The sequence below is a fragment of the Strongylocentrotus purpuratus genome, unplaced genomic scaffold (genome assembly GCF_000002235.5).
Source record: "Strongylocentrotus purpuratus isolate Spur 01 unplaced genomic scaffold, Spur_5.0 spur5_scaffold_1, whole genome shotgun sequence".
NCBI classification, from domain to species: Eukaryota; Metazoa; Echinodermata; class Echinoidea; order Camarodonta; family Strongylocentrotidae; genus Strongylocentrotus; species Strongylocentrotus purpuratus.
This window is the reverse complement of record NW_022145594.1, coordinates 29,950,907-29,972,583: the sequence shown is the minus strand read 5'-3', so window position 1 is coordinate 29,972,583 and position 21,677 is coordinate 29,950,907. Positions and strand designations below refer to the sequence as shown.

At 36.0% G+C, this 21,677-nt stretch overlaps 1 protein-coding gene across 2 annotated transcripts; it reads right to left on the bottom strand.

Annotated features, from left to right (window-relative positions):
• Nucleotides 1–4,178: 4,178 nt before the first annotated feature.
• On the bottom strand, nt 4,179–16,760 carry LOC590273 (intraflagellar transport protein 57 homolog). Of its 2 annotated transcripts, XM_030978004.1 has the most exons (11): nt 16,611–16,760; nt 13,589–14,011; nt 12,463–12,627; nt 11,690–11,862; nt 10,684–10,774; nt 9,916–9,987; nt 9,436–9,534; nt 8,435–8,530; nt 7,631–7,762; nt 6,317–6,446; nt 4,179–4,924 (listed from the first exon to the last, which is right to left on the bottom strand). In XM_030978004.1, the coding sequence occupies exons 2-11, from the start codon at nt 13,685–13,687 to the stop codon at nt 4,740–4,742; spliced, it is 1,242 nt and encodes a 413-aa protein (XP_030833864.1). In that variant the 5' UTR covers nt 13,688–14,011; nt 16,611–16,760; the 3' UTR covers nt 4,179–4,739. The 2 variants fall into 2 exon arrangements, with proteins under 2 accessions (XP_030833864.1, XP_030833865.1); XM_030978005.1 differs by lacking the exon at nt 13,589–14,011 and having other exon boundaries at nt 16,611–16,759.
• Nucleotides 16,761–21,677: the final 4,917 nt, after the last annotated feature.

Genomic DNA, 21,677 nt, shown 5'->3' with positions numbered 1-21,677 from the left:
GTAATTGTTATTTTATGTAGTATTTACATTAGCTTGTTGTACTTAATTGTATGCATTCTGTTCAGGTTCACACAAGTTGAGGATACACAGTTGGCTCCCTAAAGAAATTCATTATACCCAGATTTTCTCAACTGCACTCATTCCGATCAGGAGTCACTTGTCTCAGAGTGATTAGTGATGTATATACTGTATATACTAAACAGAGACCATGTTTGTCTATCTTCCTGAAGTGCAAAGTTGACAGGAATGAGTGAAGTTGTGATCATGTAGATCATGCCCAACTGGACATGTATGTACTTGATAATGTTTTTGTTTTTTCTTTGTCTTCTTACACTTTTAACTATCAGTAGATGTGTACCGAGTTTTTGTGCCTTATGCTTTGTATATACTATAAATAGAGACAAAATTTGTTTATCTTCCTGAAGTGAAAATTTGGCAGGAATGAATGAAACTGTGATAATATATATCTGGCCCAACTCTACAATTTGGGAATTATTCCAATACTTGATAATGTTTTGTGTTACTTTGTATTATTCCATTTTAGCTATCAGTAGATGTGTACCAAGTTTTGTGTGCCTTATGATTTTGTATATACTATAAACAGACACAAACATTTTGTCTATCTTCCTGAAGTGAAAATTTGGCAGGAATGAGTGAAGTTGTGATAATGTATATCTGGTCCAACGTTTTGTACATCTACAATTCAGGGATTATTCCAGTACTTGATAATGTTTTTGTTTTTCTTTGTATCATTCCATTTTAGCTATCAGTAGATGTGTACCAAGTTTTGTGTGCCTTATGCTTTGTATAAACTATAAACAGAGATAGAATTTGTCTATCTTCCTGAAGTAAAAAGTTGGCAGGAATAAGTGAAGTTGTGATAATGTATATCTGGCCCAACTCTACATGTATGTATATCTACAATTCAAGGATTATTCCAGTGCTTGATAATGTTTTTGTTTTTCTTCGTCTTCCATTTTTAACTACTTTAGATGAGTACCAAGTTTTGTGTGCCTTATGATTTTGTATAAACAGAGACAAATTTTGTCATATCTTCCTGAAGTGCAAAGTTGACAGGAATGAGTGAAGTTGTGATCATGTAGATCATGCCCAACTGGACATGTATGTACTTGATAATGTTTTTGTTTTTTCTTTGTCTTCTTACACTTTTAACTATCAGTAGATGTGTACCGAGTTTTTGTGCCTTATGCTTTGTATATACTATAAATAGAGACAAAATTTGTTTATCTTCCTGAAGTGAAAAGTTGACAGGAATGAGTGAAGTTGTGATAATGTAAATCTGGCCCAACTCTACATGTATGTATATATACAATTCAAGGATTATTCCAGTGCTTGATAATGTTTTTGTTTTTCTTCGTCTTCCATTTTTAACTACTTTAGATGAGTACCAAGTTTTGTGTGCCTTATGATTTTGTATAAACAGAGACAAATTTTGTCATATCTTCCTGAAGTGAAAATTTGGCAGGAATGAATGAAACTGTGATAATATATATCTGGCCCAACTCTTCTTGTATAGGAGGGAAATATGCATTGAAATCCTGAACTCTGTGACATGTTGAATTTGCCAAAATCACAATTTTTCAATACAAACTGGCATACCAGTGTGTGTTTACTGTACGACATACCTCTCATCAGTGTATAAATCAATATTCTTTGAAGATACATGATTTTAATGAGAACAATGTAGCAATAAAAAAATGTTTCCAATTTCAAGAAGAAAATCTGATCACTGTAGTCCAAATCATATGACCATCATATGACCTTATGGTTTGTAAGTGTACAGCCTTGTATTTATGATATGCAAAGGATTCCAAATTAACTAAAATTGAAATGTTATTACATCTGAAATATGTTCATAACAAACATTTTGTGCATACCATGTTTATGTGTACAGAGTATATGTCAAAGATTAAATTATTTGTTGTATTTCTTATTCCAAGTCTGAATTTATGAATTATTCGTAAGGTTTTAATCCAGAGAGGGAGGCAGGGAAGGGAGGCAGGGAGGGAAGGGAGAGAGATGAGGGTGCATGTGAGTGGCGATGGAGGGAGGAAATGGAGAAGAAACGGAGGGAGAGAGAGATGAGGGTGCATGGGAGTGGGGGGAAGAGGGAGGGAGAGGTATACAGTGAGCAAGAGAATATAAAGGAGAGATTTAGATCATAATTAGGGATGTAGAGATAGATGGCCAATATGTACCTGTAAGAGGGAGGAAGGAGATCAAAATCTTGGAGTGTATGAAAGAGTGGGGGGGGGGGGGTTAGGGGAAGAGAAGTGAGAAATAGAGCAGGCAAACGAGAAAAAGGAGAGATTTAGAATGTATGACAGAGGTTTGGGGGAGGGGTACTTGCAGTGGTATAGTGAAGTGGAAGATATGGCATGGAATAGAGCTGGTATTTTTTTAAGAAAAGTGAAAAACAAATTCCAATAACTTTCTATGACCCATCTTGCCTTTTTCGATAACCAGATAAGTACCATTTTGATGTGGGTTCATTGTGGCATCCAATCGGCATACAAATTTGTAAGTTCTAACCGGAAGGCCCACACCCACAATTAATTTCCATGACATTCCACGACTTTGGAATATTTTTTTCTTCATTTTCCATGACTTTCCCAAAAAAGTTATTTTTTATGAATTTTTTATGAGTTTATCCATGACTGGAAACCCTGCATCTTGGTGTAATCTGCATGTCAAAAGACACTACTGGATGAGCTGAGTGTAATGACTTCAAGTACAAAATTACCACACAAAGGATGTTGGGTTTGTTACTTTTTTTTCAAATAGGCTTTTTATTCACACTTTACAACAGATGTACAAAGAACTACTTATTACATGGTGCTCATCTATGTATTTTCACAAAAAAGAGCTATTTACATACATATACAGAACTTTATTAATTTACATAATGTTAAACACAGATATTCACAATGATTTCCAATATCCAATATTTGATGGATAACAAAGTTTCCTACTTCTACTACATTACCAGAGTATACTTCAATCTATTTCTCTATTGCTCTGTCAAGAATTCCGTTGCATGAAAATAATGATTATAAATGTAAAACTTTATAGGAATCTAGGCATCGTTTCACAAAACCATCTTAAGAACAAGTTCGTCAGCATCTCATTTAAACGCTTGTTCAAGCATATTTGGATGGGATGTTGCTGAACTTGTAATAAAGATGGCTTTGTGAAATGAGGTCATGTTTTTATGAAAAATTTGATTTACCATCCATAAAGTTTTCATTGCAGCAAAGCAGATTGAATTTCATGGAAATCTAAAAGTCAATGTACTCCATTTTTATTTGTGATTGGTCAGTTATGGTAGTTCGTACACCAACCATAGCTATTTAAAACTGACAATTGTTTCAATATAACACCAGATGTGGGTTGTAAATATCAGTGATGGGACATGGGGGTCCTGTATAGCACACTCATTCAGAACATACTCATACAGTCTGAATTGGACTACATGGACATGGTCAGAGTCTTTGAGACCCCAGAGCTTCATTCTTGCTGCAAAGCGGCCTGCGTCTGATCATAGGCGGTTCAGCTGAACTCGCTACTTCCTGCATGGAGGGATACTGCCATGAGGGTGAGAGGATCAAACTGTGTAAGGTATGGTTTGAGCCTTACATCATGGCCTTTAACAATCTGTCACACAATTAATGATCATATTCACTAGCATGTGTGATTCATACCCAGATTTGAAACAAACATTCATATTTCAGGGATGCCAGTTAAAATTGATCAGAGGGCCTGAACATCACCTAGAATGAGCTAGTTTGGTATACAAAAAAAGCCTAAACTATGTTATGAAAATAACTCGCCAGGGCCTAAATTTAGGCTATTGCCTGAAAACTGGCATCCCTGATATTTGAGGAGGCTCAGGGGTAGAGCAGTGGTCTCGTACCTGGAAGGTCCTGGGATCAAAAGCAAGTCGATGCGCGTGTGCCCTTTGATAAGGCACTAATCCTCAGTACCATAGCAAGCCCCTCGGATAGTCCTTAATCTGTCTGTCCCTGGTTGTTTACATACAAGCATAAACGCTCCTTAGCTTTCTTAGCAGTCAGGTAAACAAACAAACCGATAAGGTTTTGCATTATACATCTTTGCGCTGCCTGTAGCCTGTACCAATCATATCCCATTTAGTTTTCTTTTTTTTACAATCATATTCATTAGCTTTTAATACCAATATGTTTATTCACATCTCTTTGCATGACAATCTTATCTTTCAGCTTTCCTTGGAAGTTTTACTCGACAACCCCTATTTTAAACTCCTATAGTAATCTGCATATACTTCTCTTCCAACATTGCTTTTATGCTTAGCCTATAGTCTGTGTTATTCATACCCCAAACTTTTAATAATCTCGATCGCAACTACTTTAGAAAATCAACCTAACGCAATTTCAATAGCTGTGGGTCTCCTATTGAAATGTGTGATCATTACAACGACATACTACATACCGGTAATCAGAACATGATGTCTATGGCCGGATGTACAATGGGGTATTGAAATTCCCCTTGTGTTGGTTTCTCGAAAATAGATGCGATCGTGTTTATCCCTTTTAATAATCATAATCATTCGCATTTCCAATTGGTTTATTCATATCCCTCTGCATGTTAGTCTTGTCTTTCAGCTTTGCTTGAAGAAGGTTTTGCTCCACGACCCCTACCCTGACATCCATCTGGCTTCTTGAAAATAGATGCGATCGTGTTTATCCCTTTAAATAATCATAATCATTTGCATTTCCAATGGGTTTATTCATATCCCTTTGCATGTTAGTCTTGTCTTTGAGCTTTGCTTGAAGAAGGTTTTGCTCCACGACCCCTACCCTGACATCCATCTGGATGACCTCGTTCTTCAGACGCTGGAGAGCTTGCTTGATCTTCACCAACGGAGCTGCAAGATAAATAAATAAATAATAAATTAAAATAATAATAATCTGGGTTTACATAACACTTAAAGGCATCGTTTAATAATGTTAAAATTAAGATGCATGGCCCTATGTGTTATCAGTGTCTGTGATACAGTGTAATATTGAAGCCAAAAAAGATCGCGCTTCAAAAAGATCAAGAATAGCCTCAAAAAAGTAAAAAATCTTTGAGAGACCGGTTTTACCATACTCGTTTTCCTCAATAGACTGTAGTGTTAGGAAAAACCGTTAGGAAGACGCAAAATTTTGTTTCGATTTCAAATCATAAATATCTTGATAATTAGACACGGGATCGGCTTGTACAAGTCATGGGATTCCTGACTGACCTTAAGGTTTATAATTATCATTGCAGCTTGAGCTAAATCCAGGATTTTGTTTCAGAATCTGAGACAAAGTTACCGGATCCCTTTTATATGAAATAACGTCTCTGAGCGCTTTACAGATATTATTACCTCGATCATCAGATTTATTCACACAAAATGTGCACCAACATCACTCCCCGGGGAGTATTCCTACCATATGGTCACCGTGAATGCATATGGCAAATACTAACACAAAAGCTTTCGTCATCCTATCAGGTCCCCATTTCTCTCCAGGGTATGGAGTAGCAAATGTAGATTAACACCTTGCCAAAGGACGTTAATGTTGAGTCAGGTATCATTTCAAGTTAAGTGCTTGAACCGCTCGACTAAGACACTTCCATATAAATAATGAAATTAACTAATTTTTGTTGTTGAACAAAAAACATAAACAAATCAACACATTGCTGTTTTAGAATGTGCAGGTGTACCTCTAAGCCAGTGTGTTCTTAAAGACACATAGAAGTCAGCTCTCATGGGGAATTCGACACCGTTCGGGTGTTTAACTAATAACAGGTGTTGTCAATCACCAGAGTTAGCCTTCAGTTTTATGACCATTAGACCTTAGGTAATGCTTTGCTTTTCCCTCACCCGAAGACTCTCGGGCTCTCCGAGAGATTAGGGGGTTATTCTTGACTGGCCTACGGGTTCATTGTACTCTCATTAATGGTATTTCCACCAAGTCTGGTGTCAGGGAATTATGGCCTTCTGCACATGGATACTGACGAGTGACTCCCTTTAACATAGAAAGGTGGCAGCTCTCCTCCACATGGGGCTCCAATTTACATCCTATCTGAGGGACGGAGTTTTTTCGAGTGTACCTCAGTGTGTCCAAGGGCCAGGGGAGGGGCATGTTAACACATAATGCACACCTCAACCATCTGCCTGAGCTTGATTCATATTCAATCTATTGTTAAACACACAGACACTCAACCAAATGAACTGCACTCAGCTCCTCAAACATGTAACAGAAGTTTACAAAAAGGAAGTTCAACTTACATCCGTCAGTCATGCTTGACCCTCTCTCTTCCATCTCTTGTTTTATCCGTTCCAATTCTTCTGTCACTTCAGCAAGTTGTCTCGTTCGTTCTGTCACCCCGCCGCTAGCCTGCCTGTACTGTTCCTTCACCTGTACAACAGTAACAAAAGTAACGGGTGGTAATATGACGTTGATGTGAAGGTGATTAACAACAGTAACATGAAGGTAACATTATAGTAAGATGAATATAATATGAAAGTTAGATGAATGTAATATAAAGATAACTAGCTGGTTCTTTCTGTCACTCATCCACTAGCCTGCCTGTACTGTTCCTTCATCTATACAATAGTCACCAAATTAAGGTAACTGAAGGTAATGTGACATTAATGTGAAGGTGATATAACAGCGACTTAAAGGTAACATTATAGTAAGGTGAATGTAATATGATGGTAATATTAAGATAATCATCTGGTTCTTTCAGTTCCCTCTACCATTAGTTTGCCTTTACCGTTCCTTCACCCGTAAACTTGACAAAAGTAAAAAAAGGTTAAAAAACTGTGACGGTGACGTAAGAGAAATATCACAGCAAAATGATACTAGTGAGAAGATTATATGAAATAACTTGATGATAACATGAAGGTAATAAAACAGTACGGTAATACAAAGAGAATGTAAAAACACAAAGGTAATATGGTGGTAATTTAACAAACTAATATAAAGGTAATTATATACCTCACTTAACAAATCCAGCCATCTGATTGGTCGAAATTGCATTCATAAACTTTAACTATTTCTGTAAAATTCCCAGTAACCATGGTTAAAATAGTTCTAAAATCCCAGTAACCATGGTTACCGGGAAAATAGTTCAGTCTCCATGGTTACCCCATTGGTTTACATGTTAAAAAATGGTCTGAGTGATCGAGGATACCGTACGTGTGCGAAGAATTGGTCGTATAAAAACAACTATTTCTCTCAAAGCAGTCATTAATACTATAATATGACTATAATTTCACCGTAAAATGAAATTGATAATGAACATGAATGTGTTAAAAAATTTGACAGCATATTGAACAAAAATATGAAGGCAAATGTGCCATGATAGTACCAAGAAAGTAATACAACAAGAATATGCTGGTACCATGGTGTTACTAAGAAAGTAATACAACAGTAATATGAACATGAACATGATGGGAATTTCACAGTGATATGATGGTCAGATGATGGTACATTAACTAGTTGTAACCTAAGTGCTTCAACAGGGATTCGAACCCCATACCTTGTGGTTGGCATTGCGAAGACTTATTCACTAGACCACAACACCTCTGCAGACTTACCTCGGCTAAACCATCTTGTGTCCCTCTGAAGTCCTGTAGTAGATGCTCAAGCTGGTTGTTGATGTATTTCTCTCTGCTCCCTATCTTCTCCAACGTCCTTGTGATCTCCTTGTGCAGTTTGTCAAGGTAACCCTGATAAATTATAAATATGGAGGTGATATCAAGGAATTCCCTAAGCAACGAAGTAAAATCTGTCCCTCACTTGCCGTGTTTAAAGCCCCACTGCACAACTTATAGCTACTTGCGCCCTCTATATAGCAAACAATCCCTAATTGGTGACCGCTGGTCCCCCATGATCCCCTTTTTCTTATGTTAATTGAGAGCTGATTTGATAAGATAACCACCTGTCAGTGACTAGGCTGGGTGGCCCAATCCCTCCTGCCTAAAGTAGTGCAGGCGGGCTTTAAAAGATTTTTTTTGTTTTGTTTTTAAAAAAAAGTTAATATTGTTTTTTTTTATATTCTTTATAAATACTTAATTTTCAACTGACTTATATTGCCATTTACGGTATGAAACCTAGTTGATAACTAGTTCTTGTGCTTCTTAATAATATCTTAAATGCCTTTTTTTCTTAATATACCTGGTAGATATATATATACATATACAAATATCATATTTTGTGTAATGGTGATAGCCATTGACAGGCCTGTGGCCTTTGCAAATGCAACCATATTTGTATCGGTTTGTGATTTATACTTGTTTTTTTCTCTTTTACATGTATATGTTGTTGGCATTGTGATTGTTTTTATTTATTCAACATTAAGGCTGACAAACTCCTACAATCTTGCTTTGAAGTACTCTTACCTTGGTCTCTGAGAGAGCCGTCTCAATCCCATCTTTGTGTAGATGCATCTGATCAACGTGTGTTCTCCAGTCCTTGTTATCTGTTCTAATGTGGACCTTTCAAGGAAATAATAACAATGATAATAATACATTTTTGATGATGATGATGATGATGATGATGATGATGATGATGATAATAATAATAATAATAATAATAATGTTGTTAAATCATGCCTTTATTTCATATAAAAGGAATACATGTGTACATTCAAGACCAGGTCCATGTTCCCTTTCCGAAACCATGGCAGGTCGCACTACATATAAGACATATACAAACAATATTGCATTACAGTTACAAATATATATCAATCATGCATAATAACAATTATATATTAATCATGTATAATTAATCATTGATCAATATACATTACATTTATATATCAATCATGTATAGTAACAATTATTAATCGTGCCTGCATTAATCATGCATAGGTTGGCAACAAAAATTAATTAAGGGGATTATGATTTTCTGAACATGTGGGTAAAGGCTCGGAGTAGGAAACGATGTAAGAAAATGTGAAAGAGATGGGAAAGTAGAGGGTACATTATAGGTTGGAGATAAAGTGTAAACGAGTGTAAATAAGTCATTTCACTTGGAATAGACAGAGTGGAAGAAAAGGAGAAAGTAGGGGGGGGGTAAAGAGAGAAGAGGGGAGAGAAGGCATGCAGACAGATGGAGTAAAGGAGGCGGAGGTTGGAGAGGTAGGCGAGGAAGAAAAGTTTAGGAAGAATGAGAGAGAGGGGGAGAAGATTTTCCCCAGCTTTATCTCAGCTAATAGGCCACTAAATCATTCAAGTAATTACTTCCTAACGGGAACCCATTTCCGTCACCTGGGGGAGAGTGGCAAAGTTCTGGAAAGTTCATGCAAGGAAACTCTCTGGTTTTAAAGTACTCTATGTTCTAATACGGTACATATTGGAGGCAATATGGGACAGCCAATTCATTTCAAAGACGATCGTACCTTTAGGGATGGGGTCACCCTCTCGACCTCTAACCTCCACTCATTAGCATCAACCGATGACTCCATGATCTCCTCAGGTCTAGAGCTCTCTGCTGTTTCCTGTCAACGGGTCAAAGGTAATTAATGTGAAGATTAATAATGTATAGTGTATTATATTCATGCCACTTCAATAGAACTTTTTGGTAACATATTCAAATTTCATTCAAATTTCGTGCATACTTCTTATAAACAAAGGTTGTTCTTGACAACCTGAAATCTTGCCCGAGACTTGCAAGATATAGCAACAAGTAATATGTGCAGACTGGATTCCAAGTATTGTAGTTCATTTATTAATAAAAGGTTAGTGGAATAACTCATCACTAGGTCCCCAGGAAAGAAACATCTATAAATTGAATAAAGAAACTGACGACCCACTGGCTTTAAAATTACCATCAAGAATTCGGTTGAGCCTTAAATCCTTGAATAAAGCAGACCACAAACCTTGTTCGTTTGAAGATTCCTTAGCCCTTCCAGATCAAGAAAACTTTCTTCTTCTTCTATATCTTCTTCCTCCTGATAGAGAGAAGAAAAGAGAGAGAAAGTTTATGATGATATTTGATAATAATCAGGATAAGAATAACAAGTTTGACAGAGATGGTTGTTCTTATTTTGAAATTCAATTTTTTTTTAATAATAAATGTTGTGAGACATGGATGCGCATTCTGCCTACAAAACTCTGTCTATTCCTGTCTGACATAAATGTTTATACTTATGATTGCTTTGCAGCATTTATAGGAAAGTCATTAACGGTATTTAGCGCTTAGAGACTTCGGTGGAAAGCACTTTATGAGCACCGTTTCATTTTTTTAAATTAAATATTATTATTATTATCATTATTATTATTATATCATTATTATTCTTATTTTATTGAAGAAGAAGAGGCAAAGTTACAGACTCTCTTTAATGAACAGACTCAGGATAAAGGTAATACAACCTGTAATAATACAAAGATGATGAAAATGATGATAATTATCGTGCAAATAATGATGATGATGATGATGAAGTAATCATTGAATGCTTCAATGCAGAGGATAGATTTGAGTGAGGTTTGCAGTTACACCATGTATTCTTTCGACAGGGTACGTTGGCCCCAAAAAGTGCCCACCAATGCTCCATCTCTTCGTTTTGATAAGTTGTACCTATGGTCTTCACAATGATAATGATATCAACATTTACAACAAAAATGGAAAAATGGATGAATTAACTTACAGCTATCTCGTCATCTACTTTATCTAGCGTGAGTTCGACATCATCATCGACCGTAGATTCCTCCTCGGTCTCCTCTTCTGGATAGAGAGGCCTGGAAGAGTGAAGAAATGGAAATGGAGCATTGCCTTTGATTAGTACAATAGAGTATATCGAAGTGCTCGTCGTCCAGGGGCCAGTTTCATCAAAACGTCATAAGTCTAAGTTTGTGGACATCCCATAGAAAAGCGTGTAAATTCTATAACACTAGTTTCAAAGGGATGTCCAAGAAGTTAGACTTATGATGGTTTCGAGAAACAACCCCCTGGTTTAATAATATTGAATATTTAGGAGCGCTAAAAACAATAAGTACCATAGCGCTTAAACATACAAATATATGAAAAGAGGACAAAAAGTACAGTACAGGAAGTATATCACATACATTTGTAGATCATTGGGGGAAAAGGTGAGGTTCACCACAAAATCCTTCAAGCAATCAATGGGCTGGAGCAGGGCAAATTTAGTGTTTGGTGCTGGTGTGATCACCACACTATTGTTTAGCACAGAACTGTTTGGAAACAGCAACCTTGAAAACTTAGCCAGTATGACATCACACTTTGGTACTTTATGCATAATCAGTCATTTCTGATTATTATTTACAACACATATTTATGCATGTACTGTACAGGGTATTAAGCTTTTCTCCTTTTTAATATAAAATATCTTTATTCTTTCTCTGACACATTATTTTTTCTAAATGATCTGTTTTATCAATGCTATACTTCTTCCTCCTCTTCATTAAATCTGTAAAACAATACACCTGACATTTTTCTAAAGTACTGGTAGTAAAAATGGCCATTATCAAAACAAAAATGTATGAAATTTCAACAACTAACAGAAAACAATTCTAACCAGCTGCAAATCTTGTTCACCGTCATACTCTTATTAATGCTTTCTTTTTTCTTTTCTTTTTTGAGGGGGGGGGGGGGGGGGGGCGTTAACATTATTTCCTACATTTTTCTCAACTTACTTTCCCCATTTGAATCCAGACTTCTTGAGGGCCTCGTCGGCTAGCTTGTCCAAGACGTAGATGCAGTATTCGCCATGTCCGGTCTTGAGTTTGTTAGGAGGAAAGTCTGTTGCCGCCCCCAGCTGGCGAACTTCAGCCAGGATATTTGCTATTGTGGCATTTGGATCATCGTACTGATGAATAAAAAACGCAGTATGAAATACTATATTTCTTTTTTTGTTACTAAAATGGGAGAAAAAAAATTATACCGGGGCTATGTACAGATTTTTAAATCCAATGCAAGATTTTTCTTGATGTGGTCAGGATGGAAATCAATTGCACATTCTAGTGAAGAGAAAATGAAAACTAATTAATTATCTAAGTCTCATACAGTTTAACATTTATTGCTATAGTTGGCCGTGACTTAAATTATGTTCATACTTGTTTGCATTGTACATTGTATACACATCAAAAGCTTACAACTGTGGAGTCAATTTAGATATTTCTTGGCACACATATTTCAAATATGGCTCACCGTGAAAGAAAGTTACAATAAAAATATCAAAATTTCTCCTTTCTAAACAAGTATCAATTTCATTCTAAAGCTTTCTTTTTATGAACCAATCAATATTACCAAAGATAATTATATTATAAGCATACAACTTTCCTTTTAGAAGTCTGTTACTGGTGACATACATTTGTACATGCTTATCAAAATGCTCATCACATGGACTTGTTTTTACAAAAATACAAATTTAGATAGAAAACTATTCTTCACATATACTGTACATTACCTCTTGTGGCCTGTCAAATTGCTTGCCACTTAGACTTATTAACCAGGCTGAGAGTGATGTGAACATGTAGAACTGCTCCCCGGGATTGGTAGCAATAGCGAAGTAGTGCCTGGAAAGAGGCTTGAAGCCAAGTTCTTTCAGAAACTCCTCCTCATAGTTCAAAAGCTGTAAAGATACAGAAATTGATATACCTGCAGACTTTGCCAATTTGGAATTAACCTAAGTGCGAGACTTAAGGGGATAGTTGAGTTCTGTTTTCAGACGGCAAATGCCTTCAAAGTGCATCTTGTTCTTATCTAAGATATTTCTAGTGCTATGAAGGTAATTTTAAACCCCAAAATGTGTAAAATTTATCCAATACCATTATACCAAATCAGCTCCACTTTCCAAAAAGTATGGTGACTGTTAATTAATTAATTATTCTATAAAAACAATACATGGGCCGGCTGGTTGTGCGTAATTTAACCAACACGACAATGCCAACAAAAAATCCAATATCGGCATTGGCTGAAATACAACTTAAAAGGCGCAATTTCGTTTTTTCAACGGTGTTTTCATATTATTGAATATTTGTGGTGGTACACAAATATTAGAAATTGTTATATTTATGGATATTTCAGCCGTCTCTGAACCAATTTTGATCAAACAAAGATGATTTTGTCATTTAAATTATATGTTCTTTCAAATTTGACACTCAGTTTTTCATTATCTCACAAAAAAAAAAATTGTGTAGCACCCTGTGTAACAGAACTCTCTATCCCTTTAAAGGTGAAGTACATTTTATATCATTGTTAAGAAGTTAGTTTTATGAGTAGGAAAATGAGTGAAACAGATCAGTAAAAGTTTTTGAGAACCAATAAAGAACAATACAGTTGTAAAGTTTTGTTTGTACTTAAAAGGTACATCACAGAGTCGTCAATTTGTGTTTTTAAAATCAATTACAACTTAAAATTAATATATTCCTTAATTTCTATCGGATTTTATTTTATTTAAACATTTACTGATCTGTGTATGTACATGTACATTGTACATGTACATGTATTTATTTTTGCTATTTTTTCAATAAAAAAAACAACAACTTGATATCATCAGGGTGGACTTCCCCTTTAAGAAAAACATGTGTTACCTTGAGTTTATCGAGCAGGTCTTCCATGATGATGTAAGGTTGATACATCTGACCTGGTCCAGCCTCATTCCCCTCATCTCTTCCTTTCTCTTCTCCCATCTTGACAATGGTCTTGGCTTCTAAGTCACTGAATCTTTTAAATGATGTCTTCTTACTTTTCAGTCATCAATTTCTGAAAAACTATTCTTGTAGCAGTCTAAGCTCTGATATTGGTACCGAAAGTCAAACTATCACTTTAGAGTTGATCTAAATACATGCAAATCTTTTCTTTTGGTGACAGAGTTCATCTATTGGGAGTGTATTCAGTCCAGTGGCGAGTTTCCGTGTTTTCCTACATGAAAGTGTAACTTCTTGATGATGTGGGCAAATCCTCAGGATCTTGCAGTTCTCCAACAGAGTCCAAGAGCAGATTGAGGACTTCAACTATTAAAACAAGAGGACAAAAAGGTGAACAAAAGGTGACACAAGTCATCAATCGATAAGATGTAAGTGCAAGGAGTGAATGTGATGACTGTTCTTCTGAATCTGGTTGTAATGTAAATCTATTTCAAAGAGGATTGGAGTGTATTCATTCTTTTTTTAAATGACCCAGCTTGTCCTCTCTACTGAAGAGCCAAGACTAGAGTACAGTCTTGTGATCTCTTGCACAAAGCATACATAAGAGACTGGGAGTGAGTAATATACCAAGTAATTAAGTAAGTTAGCCAGTCCAGGGAAGGGGAAAGATGGGGAAGATGGCGGCAAGACAGGAAAGAGATGGGAAAAATTGATACTTAAACAAGAAGGACTCTAAGGAGTAGTAATCCCTTTAGCAGCTCACTCAGGAAGCTAAACTGGGAATGAGATTGTAGGTGAGGGGAGTAGCTGCAAGGATATACTATGACTATGACTATGGGTGCCACATGGAAAAATTCAAATGAGGGAGAGGGGCCAAGTCTTTAAAGTTTTAGAAAGATCAAGAATCAAGAATTGTTCAAAACAAATGAGAAAACTAAACTAAAGTAATACTAATAGTAGTAAAAGAATCTTGTTTTTTCACACCTTGTCCATGCTGATTGTTAAAATCATTAAGTATTTTAGTAACTTTGATAGAATCAGGGTCTAGAGGTCTAGATAGTTTGACTCAAAGAGTCGAATTCAACAATTTATAGTTGTGTGACTTGTGTGCTCGACAGGACGCTAAATAAATTGATCGTTTTGACTTTCTGACTTCTGTACCTGTATTGTTAGGTCAGCAAAATGTCTGTTCAGGACACATCCATGCTAACTTTGTGAAGACAGAAGCGCATTGCCCTAGATCTAGTCTAATTTACTTCACTCTAAAAAAGTCTAATGCTCTATTTTTCTGTTGACTTGTCAGGTTGTGGGGGTTAATAATAATATTTGAGATATTTTTCTATTCACATCATTCATAATTTATCAATTACGAGAGGTCCGAAAGGTCAAGGACTTCCTGTCAGCCTTTCATGTCTGTGACAGTCTAATCCTAAGTAAAGTGAAAGTCTGAATAATGCCTGGTGCTGTATTTCAGGGATTTGACTAGGGTGTCTGATCGCGCACCCGATGTTGTGTGCTAAAATTCTTCCCATAGAGATTACACGCATCCCTATGCAGCCTACGTGCATTGCGCGACCATGCAAAAAAAGTCAATTTTTTTTTTTCAAATCGAGATTCAAACCTTTATCAGTTGTGATCCTGAAGGTGATAATCAATGAATGAGGTGTCATATGAAAGAGCAGGTGAATTCCAATATTTCCAAAGGGGCGTAGCCCCCGAAATTCTAAAAATATCTTGGTCAAAACAGCAATTTAAACATTGTGTCCTGGCTAACTCTGAGGTTTGTCACTTTTGAGATATGACGCCCCGATCGATAAGTAGTCCCAGTCCTAAGGAACAATTCTATGTGATTATATTTTCGCTAGCCCCTAGGGATCACAACTGATAACAGTTTAAAAATACCCTTCTCGCTATTTGGTGGATCAGCTAATTAGGAGGCGTGCGCTCCGCTCAGTCCAAACCATGGTTACATCGCGTAACATCTCCGCGCACGAACGAAAAAGTGACTGAAATTATGGTTGGCAATTCCCTCGATAAACCCGGAAGTGAATACACGTTATAGTCAATGGCAATATCGCGGAGACAACGTGCGTTGTCTCCGCGATATTGCCATTGACTATAACGTGCATTCACTTCCGGGTTTATTGTGCGACGAACGCCAACCATACTAGTCAATCGCACATGTCGCGGAGACAGCGTAGCTCAAGCTGCAAGTCGCGGATTGGCTTAGCAGCATGCGTACGATATGCATACGCTTGCATATCGCGCGATACAGCTGTTTGGCTAAATTTAGCAAAACAACATCACTCTGCGTGGACGTCTTTTTCGTCGATTTTGACCAAAATGATATGAATATACCAGCGTGTTGGAGGGGCTGTAACTTTTGATAGAAACATCGGTGAGACTTGAAATTTGAAATGTATTATTCTGATAACATTTTTTATTCAAATATCAAACAAAAATGGTGAAAAACGATCCCAAATTGAAAATTGAAAAATCGTTCAGACACCCTAATTTGACCCTGAGACCTTCACGCGGGCAGTCGTACTTCCGAATGTTCTAACTGTCTGCCCTAACCAAAAGAACCTTCTTATTAATGCATCACTGTCATTTTTATACAATATCCACTCTGCTCGTGCTAATGCAATCGCTAATAGTACATTTTCTACCTGACATGACAATCCTGCCTGCTATGACAAACTGCAGTACCCTGGTAGCTGCTGATATCCGATAGAGCGGAGGAAGAAGAAGAAGAAGGTGCAGTGTGTAGCTCAAGTCCGACACTCGGGCCCAACCAGCGCAGCTCGGCGCAGTGTCGTGGGTTTGCGGCGCCGTGCCACAGTCTGGAGTACACTACACAGATCCGCAGCAGCAGACTCGTCACTCGGTTTGCAGTTGTCGGTTCAGTCAGAAATATACAAGAAGCTAGAAAAAGACATTACTTAATTATTAATCTGTAACTTACCTAACAACACCTAGGTGAGGATTACCGCCCTTTCTCCATTCTTAAGTCAGAAGCTTATTCCACAATCATGTTCATATTCCAACCAACAATCTACAAAGAATTCAGAACGGCGTCGATTATCGTCAGGGAAATATGTCACCTTTGACCCGACTTCGTTGTTAGATGCTTTCGGGTCGGTTTTTACTACTAAGCTCGGGATATAAATCAGTCATTTAATTACATCATTGTTTTTTTTTGTAATTAAAAAAATACATATTATTTTGATTCAAATGTAATTCAAATAGAAGATTTTGAATATTAGAATAATTTTTAGTAGCGTCAAACGAGAAGTAAAATATTAATTTCCTGTCACATAAGACTAGCTAGGCAACAAGTGTAGCTAAGTTAAAGAGGGGTGCACGTTCCCCCCCCCCCCCCCCTATTGTAAATAGGAAGCCTCCAGATTATTCCATTGTGTGTACATGTCAGATGAAAACTATATGTATTTAACAAAATAGAATCAGTACAAAAATAGAATCAGTAAAATCACACACACAAACACCATTTCAGAGAGAATTATTAACAAACATAGGCCTATATCATGAAATGAGTTTGGTATAAAATTCTTTTTTTTATTAATATTAGGTCTATATAATATAGACCTAATATTAATAAAAAAGAATTTTAAGTTTAACTTTAAACGAAAAAAATGGTTGTACATGAAAAAAGAGTAATATCAAGATTATTCCAGTCAAGACACATATACCGTATTCAAAATTGCTTTTGATGATTAACTTACTCTGTTCACATTGATGTATCAATTTTATATGTATTTTAATCTGTAGTTTTATTTGTAATTTTTGTTTTGTTTAATATGAAATTATTTATGATTGTATTTTTTGTTATATAGCCCTTAGAGACTTCGGTGGAAAGTGCTTTATAAGCACTGTTAAAAAAAATTATTGTTATTATTATGATCTTACTCGGTGGATGACATAAATTATGTGAATTATCAAGGTCAATGACTGAATAATGATAGGCCTATAATTATGTTGAAGTGAGTCGTATTTCTTTCATGTTCCCTTTCTAGTTAGTGCCCCTCGATCATGTCCGTTTCTAATTATACAATTAATCATGGTAAATTTGCACATCAAATCGTTTTGTTTAAATTTGGGCGCTTTGCAATGGTATGGGATTTTTGAAAATGAAATTAGTATACCAGCCCCCCTCCCCTTTGAATAAAATTTTGGGTCTACTTCAGCACTTCGGGCCGGCTATATATATGCAGGATAGAGCTAACTGGACTAGTTCCCAATTAATTGCTCTTTCGCGCTCACAATCACTTTTTATTTGTAAATACTAATTCGATCTAACCCTATACTGATCAGGCAAATAAAAAGTGTCGCAACTACAACTCAAGTTTGGGGCTTTACTGTCATATGTCACGAGATGGCGCTAATTAATTTCTATGTTACTCGTTCGAGAGCGCGGAGTACGTCAGTCATAGTAGATGAAAAACAAAACAAAACAAAGCAACAACAACAACAAAAACAGCAATAAAATATATGATCAAAACCGGGATCAAGAACACTACCTATAACAAAACCATAAAACTAACTGAGGTTACTGAGTCATACTATGTCATCTCATAAAGTATTAGTAGTCGTTCAAAGGTAGTATGTTGGCTGAATTTGGACTAGCAAAAATTATACATTAAAAAAAAAGAATATTCAAAGGGATCAATTACTTGTTTGTGTGAGAGAATGGAGCATTTTACTGGTAATTTTTTTTCTTTTCGTTATTAGGCTTATATTAGTCAGGCCAATAATTTTGTTTATTTTTTTATATCAACAAAGCTGTAATCGTACCTATAAAATACAGAACCACAATAGTGTGCACATATAATACTACTGGAACTGAGCCCATTGTTGATTTACAAAATTTCGGAATAAAAATCAAATTTCCAGTGCTTCTTTTGTTTTTTATTTTCCTTTTGTTTTTGTTTTGTGTGTTTGTTTGTTTCTCTATTCCTTCCCCCCTCAATTTCTTTCTTTCAATCTGTCTTCCTTCTTTCTTTTTTCTTTCTCTCTCTCTCTCATTTTCTTTCTGTTTGTGGGGTGTGTGTGTGTGTGTGTGTGTGTGTGTGGGGGGGTATTTGAAAAGGCTTTTGAGGGATGATGATCAGGGCCCCGTCTTGCCAAAGAGTTGATATTAATCGCAACCTTTAATTTATGTGAATGATGATCACAACTATACGTACATAAGAGATAATAGGAGACTGCATAGTTACGATTAATTCGGATCAATCACAACTTATGACGGGGCCCAAATGTACGTTTTGTGTGTTTGTTTGTTTCTCTATTTCCTTCCCCTCCCCCCTCTATTTCTTTTTTTTCTTCAATCTGTCTTCCTTCCTGTCAATCTGTCTCTCTTCTTTCTCTCTTTTTTCTTTCTGTTTTTTCAATCCCAGACAAGGGGTGGGGATATCTGAGAAGCTTAGCCTGAGAATTATGAGGGATAACGGGCCCCGTATTATAAAGAGGTGATAATAATCTCAACTTATATGTGAACGATGATCGCAACTAAGAGATAGAAGACTGCACAGCGATTGATTCGGATCAATCGCAACTGAGTCTTTATAGGACGGGGCCCGGATGTTCGTTCGTGTTATTTTGTGTGTTTGCTCACATGTCAGAGATCTTCTGACATGCATGGCCCGTTTGGAGATCATGCACCGGTGGAATATTTAACTCGTGTTCGTGAAGAAATTACTGTCGGATTTGTTATTCATGCCCCGGCCCTTTAGATATCGATCCGCACTTGTATATTTTTTATTTAAGATATGACTGTTCCTTTTCATATTAAAATTGTGCCTATATACACTTTACTTCATTGATAAAAGGGCATATCTAACATAATGGATTACATGCGCCAATAGGCCTAAAATACCTTCTACTTTATTTATTTTCGTTTATTCTTACTTTCTATTTTTAAAAAAAAATCAATCATGCGACTTGCACGTAATAAATTCTAGATCTAGATATATCTCAGAAGTAAAAAGGAATTTGTTCCTATTTTACAGACAAAAGGGGAATCTTCAAATATATAAATAACTCTTGCAATGATTTGATATGAAAGCAGAAAAATAAGAGAAACAGAAGTTAAAGTTTATATAATTCTAAAGAAAGTTATGAATGTTTGAAATATATTACATGCGAATGCGGCATATTTGAAATTTAGTCACTGCAAATATCTTTTTCCCCCCTTCTTCTCCTGATTGAATGGGGCACTAATCAACTTACGTTCAGGGTAGCATGTTAATACAGTTTTATCAAAAGAAAAGACCATCCTTAGTCGTATATTTTGTTATTGCCGTATATCAGTCATAAGTGTGTTGTAACAAAATAATGGGGAAGTTGTCCAGCACGTCGTCACAATGACCCTCCCGATGCAGCCAATGTGAAATATTTCTAGCTCACTTTATTCAATAATTTCATTAAAAATATCCAAAGAAAAACAAACATAAATTATGACAGTTAAACTATGATACATGTATCAAACATGAGAATAACAAAAGCGGAGAAGACAATGGGGGGGGGGGGGGGGGGGGGGGTGCATGACACATTAATGAAAGTATTTGGAGACTAGCCAGGAAGGCCGGGCCTTATATGTAAAAAAAAAAAAGCCTGTCTTCAGTAATTGTATCAAAAAACTTTTTTCATAGGCCTATACATTATATAAAACAAAAAATTAAAGGGAAAAGGGTAATAATTTACTTTCAAACAAACACATTCCATGTGTCCAAATCAATACACATGCATTTATTGATCTGTTAGATGAAAATTAAAGTTATAGGCCTATTGCACTTTTGAGTATTGTTGTAACAAATGCAATTTAAATTTTCTTTTAACTGACTTTCTCAGTGATGACCTCGATCTAATGTCTATCGGAATATCATTCCAAATTTTGGAACCCCTGAAGAAAATTGTATTTTGGAAAACCATAGCGTCCTTACCCCTGAAAAACTCCTGAACACCTGGTTTGATGGCCATGCATATTTGTATTGAGTTGAAAATAATGCAAAATAGCAATTGTTAAAAGATTTTTAGAGCTTAAATAGATACATATTGCTCATTGTTAAACATAAATATTATACTCTTAGAATTAAGGTCATAAAACAGAGGTATATACATGTAGTATAAACCAGGACTCTTGTCATTTTCAAATTTAGAAACAATATCAATAACTTCTTTTGGTTTAGGCCTATACACGGAGTAAAAAATGCAGATGATCTCATTTTGTCATTACATATTGCATACAGACTGATACAGTCCCCAGAATTTGCTAAAGAAGAAGACGGTTTATGGTCTATATTTACAAAATATTTATTAAAAGCATTACAAATAGCAGCTGTCCCATACATTGTTACATCATTGCAACTGAATACAACTTTTAAAAATTCATAACTTTCTCCTCAGTTTTTTTCTTCCGAGTATGTTCCTCGTTCTTATTTTCACGAAGTGACGGTAGAGAGGAAAATACGCACGCAAATTGTATGCGATTTTCATTCACTACCGTCACTTCGTGAAAATAGGGACGCAATGTTCACCGGTCTGCTTCTCTGATGTTTATTGCCTTCTTTTAGAGTACTTTTAAGGTCGCATATCCCTTTAAAGTAATCACAGAAGCTCGGGAGTTGAGGGGGAGGGGGGGGGGGGGGGGGGGGCAGAGAGGGGCGTACCCCCACACTAAATTTCGCCACTGCAGATGGACTTGGGTAAATGTTCATTTGTTACGTCATAATGCATATTAATTTTGTAAGGTACTGCTTTTCCGCAATTTTTCAAATAATTTCAGAATTATTCAACTGAGATTAGTTTATTTAAAAACAAAAACAAAATAATAAACAAACATTAAAACATGGAAGCTGAAAAAGTTTGTTTTACAATTAATTTGAACAGAAAGACCTTCATGATATGATAAATTGAATTGAACACTTCATTGAAAAATAAATGGAACATAGTATGATACAACGAAAAAGTCATAAAATAATGTTGGCCTACCACAAGAATTCACAACGCAACAATT

Coding starts and splice junctions, on each gene's coding strand:
- LOC590273 (XM_030978004.1), bottom strand. CDS start 13,687: ATGGGAGAAGAGAAAGGAAGAGATGAGGGGAATGAGGCTGGACCAGGT. Junction 10,775..11,689: donor TCTGGATTCAAATGGGGAAA/GTAAGTTGAGAA, acceptor TCACTCTTCCAG/GCCTCTCTATCCAGAAGAGG. Junction 6,447..7,630: donor CACAAGATGGTTTAGCCGAG/GTAAGTCTGCAG, acceptor ACTGTTGTACAG/GTGAAGGAACAGTACAGGCA.